Source organism: Lolium rigidum, chromosome 1 (assembly GCF_022539505.1).
Source record: "Lolium rigidum isolate FL_2022 chromosome 1, APGP_CSIRO_Lrig_0.1, whole genome shotgun sequence".
Taxonomy (NCBI): Eukaryota; Viridiplantae; Streptophyta; class Magnoliopsida; order Poales; family Poaceae; genus Lolium; species Lolium rigidum.
The window spans coordinates 43,039,705-43,041,934 of NC_061508.1; the positions used below are offsets into that span (position 1 = coordinate 43,039,705).

General features: G+C 49.6%; 1 protein-coding gene across 1 annotated transcript; it reads left to right on the forward strand.

Annotated features, from left to right (window-relative positions):
• The first annotated feature begins 1,372 nt into the window (after positions 1 to 1,372).
• On the forward strand, positions 1,373 to 1,954 carry LOC124671875. Its single transcript, XM_047208199.1, has one exon. The coding sequence runs from the start codon at positions 1,373 to 1,375 to the stop codon at positions 1,739 to 1,741; it is 369 nt and encodes a 122-aa protein (XP_047064155.1). The 3' UTR covers positions 1,742 to 1,954.
• Positions 1,955 to 2,230: the final 276 nt, after the last annotated feature.

Genomic DNA, 2,230 nt, shown 5'->3' on the forward strand with positions numbered 1-2,230 from the left:
CCCCCCACTAGTGCTGCCCCTGATTATTGGAATGAACCATGTGAGTTTCAGAATTTAATAATAGCCCACAGACCAAAGACTAAATGCCCAAAATTCCAGCAGCTAGCGAACACTACTCCACTCGACGCTAGCAGACATTGAGGTGACGCTGAAACCTGTCCTCATGCGAATAATGGCGTGCAATGATGACAACGTCAGGATAACTGGATAAGGCCATTCCATTTCAGAGAAAACAGAAGGAGAACTAGCACGAGGCAAGATTCCACGTAGCCGCATGGAGCGCGTGGGGGATAAAATGGGCAAAACAACTCACATGGCTCATTCCCCCATGTGCCATGTGGCCTCTTGCCGTCTTGCGCTTTTTTTCCTTGTGAAATTCCAACAAACTATTAATAATCATCAACAATAGTAAAATAATTCAAAAAATAATAACAATTACAAAGGTATTTGGAGCACCTGGCGAAAACTACAGACACTAGCATGAACCGAAGGTGCCATTAGCCTCGCACCTCCATCACTGAAGTTTGACAAAAAAATCATAGTAGAGCTTGTTGTAGTAGGCCGACCTCTTGCGCTTCTGGTGCCACGATGATGTATGTGACCCTAGTAAATGAAATCTTTCAGTTGCGCAAATAACTCTACGAGCATACTGCCCTATCCCTATTTTGGAGATACACCTTATATCGGTGTAGGGTGTGTGGAGTTGTCTTTCCGGCGAATGTTCTGTGATGGTTGGCGGTCATGGTAGTTGGTGTTGTTGCAAGTTTGGTTTTTTCGATTTATGTTCTCAACATTTGTGATGATTGATGCTTTCATCCGCTGGTTTTTGAGGTCTTAGCACCACGACAAGCTTTGTCGAGCTAAAATAAGGGGGGGGGGGGGGGGGGCAAGATGGTTGCAGGCCTTCCGTTCACTCTAGTGCTTGTTGCTAGGTGGTTTAAGAATTTTTTAAGTTCAAAAGAAGGTGGTTTAAGAATATATTTTTAATTTGTTTTACTTTTACATCTCTTTGAACCATTGTTGATGAATATTATTGGATTGGTGGATTTTTCTTAAAGAAAAATGAAGAGAACTGCTACACTCGCCTCTTTGAAAAAAACACATTTCACTTATGCACTGGCTCGACGGACGCCCCTAGCGTATTGACATTTCGAGGCCCACACAAAGACATGATACAAGCTTTACAAAAGCCCAATCTGCACTAAGGCCGAAAACCATCTCGCCATCTGGCCCAGTATCCTCTTAGCACTTCGAGCCGAGAACAAAGACGCAAAAGTCTACGCGACCCATTTCCATTCCTCCTTTCTGCTCCACCGTGGCGCTCGCGGCTCGCACGATCCACCGAAAAAATCCACGAATTAACGAATCAGAGATGGCGGACACCACCGGCGGCGGCGGGGCTGGCGGCGGCATAGGGCGCGAGGCCGGTCGCCGCACGATAGGTCTGCTGGCGAGCGCGGCGAAGCGGAAGGACGGGTTCGTGCAGCTGCTCCTAATGTCGGGCATCCTCATGATCAGCCTGCGGTCCCTCAGCCAGAAGCACCGCGTCCGCGACCTCGGCCACGACGCCGCCGAGCTCGGCCGCGAGGGGGAGCTCATCTCCCTCCGCATGCGCGAGCTCCAGGACGCGCTCCAGCGCGAGGCCGGCGCCGACGCGTCCGGCGCGCTCGCCTCCCACCTCCGCCGCATCTTCGCCGCTCACCCTCCCACCCCCAAGGCCGCCGCCGCCGAAGACCACTAGCTCGCTCGCCGCCCGGATCGTCCGCGCGATCTTGTTCGTCGATTTTACAGCCTGTTTCCCTTTTGAGATCTTTGTATGTGGCTTGTTTAGCTGCTTCGCGTAACCATGACCATGCTGGCCACCTGTTTGTGGAAATGCCGGAGAGGGCCTGCCAAACTGTATCGAACTGACGTGAAACTGCTTCTGCGTATTGCATTATGCTGCGCTTGGATAGATCAACTTGCATTTCCTATTTATTCAATATCTTTCCGAGTTGTTGTTGTGATGCAGCTGATGTGTTTGGAGAACGAGATGCTATAGTAATGCCCAAATTTGGCACAAGACCGGACCAAACAAGAGGTGAACAGCAGATAAAATTATTTCATTCAGATTGCATGGACTGCATTTGCATGCCATATGCTGATATGCGTATATAGACTGACCGTCCCTGACTCAAGATGACTCCAAGAATGTGCAGGCTTAACGTTGAGTACTTCAGACCCATTCTGT

Bases quoted from the DNA above. Each gene is read 5' to 3' on its own strand.
- LOC124671875 (XM_047208199.1), top strand. From the start codon at position 1,373: ATGGCGGACACCACCGGCGGCGGCGGGGCTGGCGGCGGCATAGGGCGC.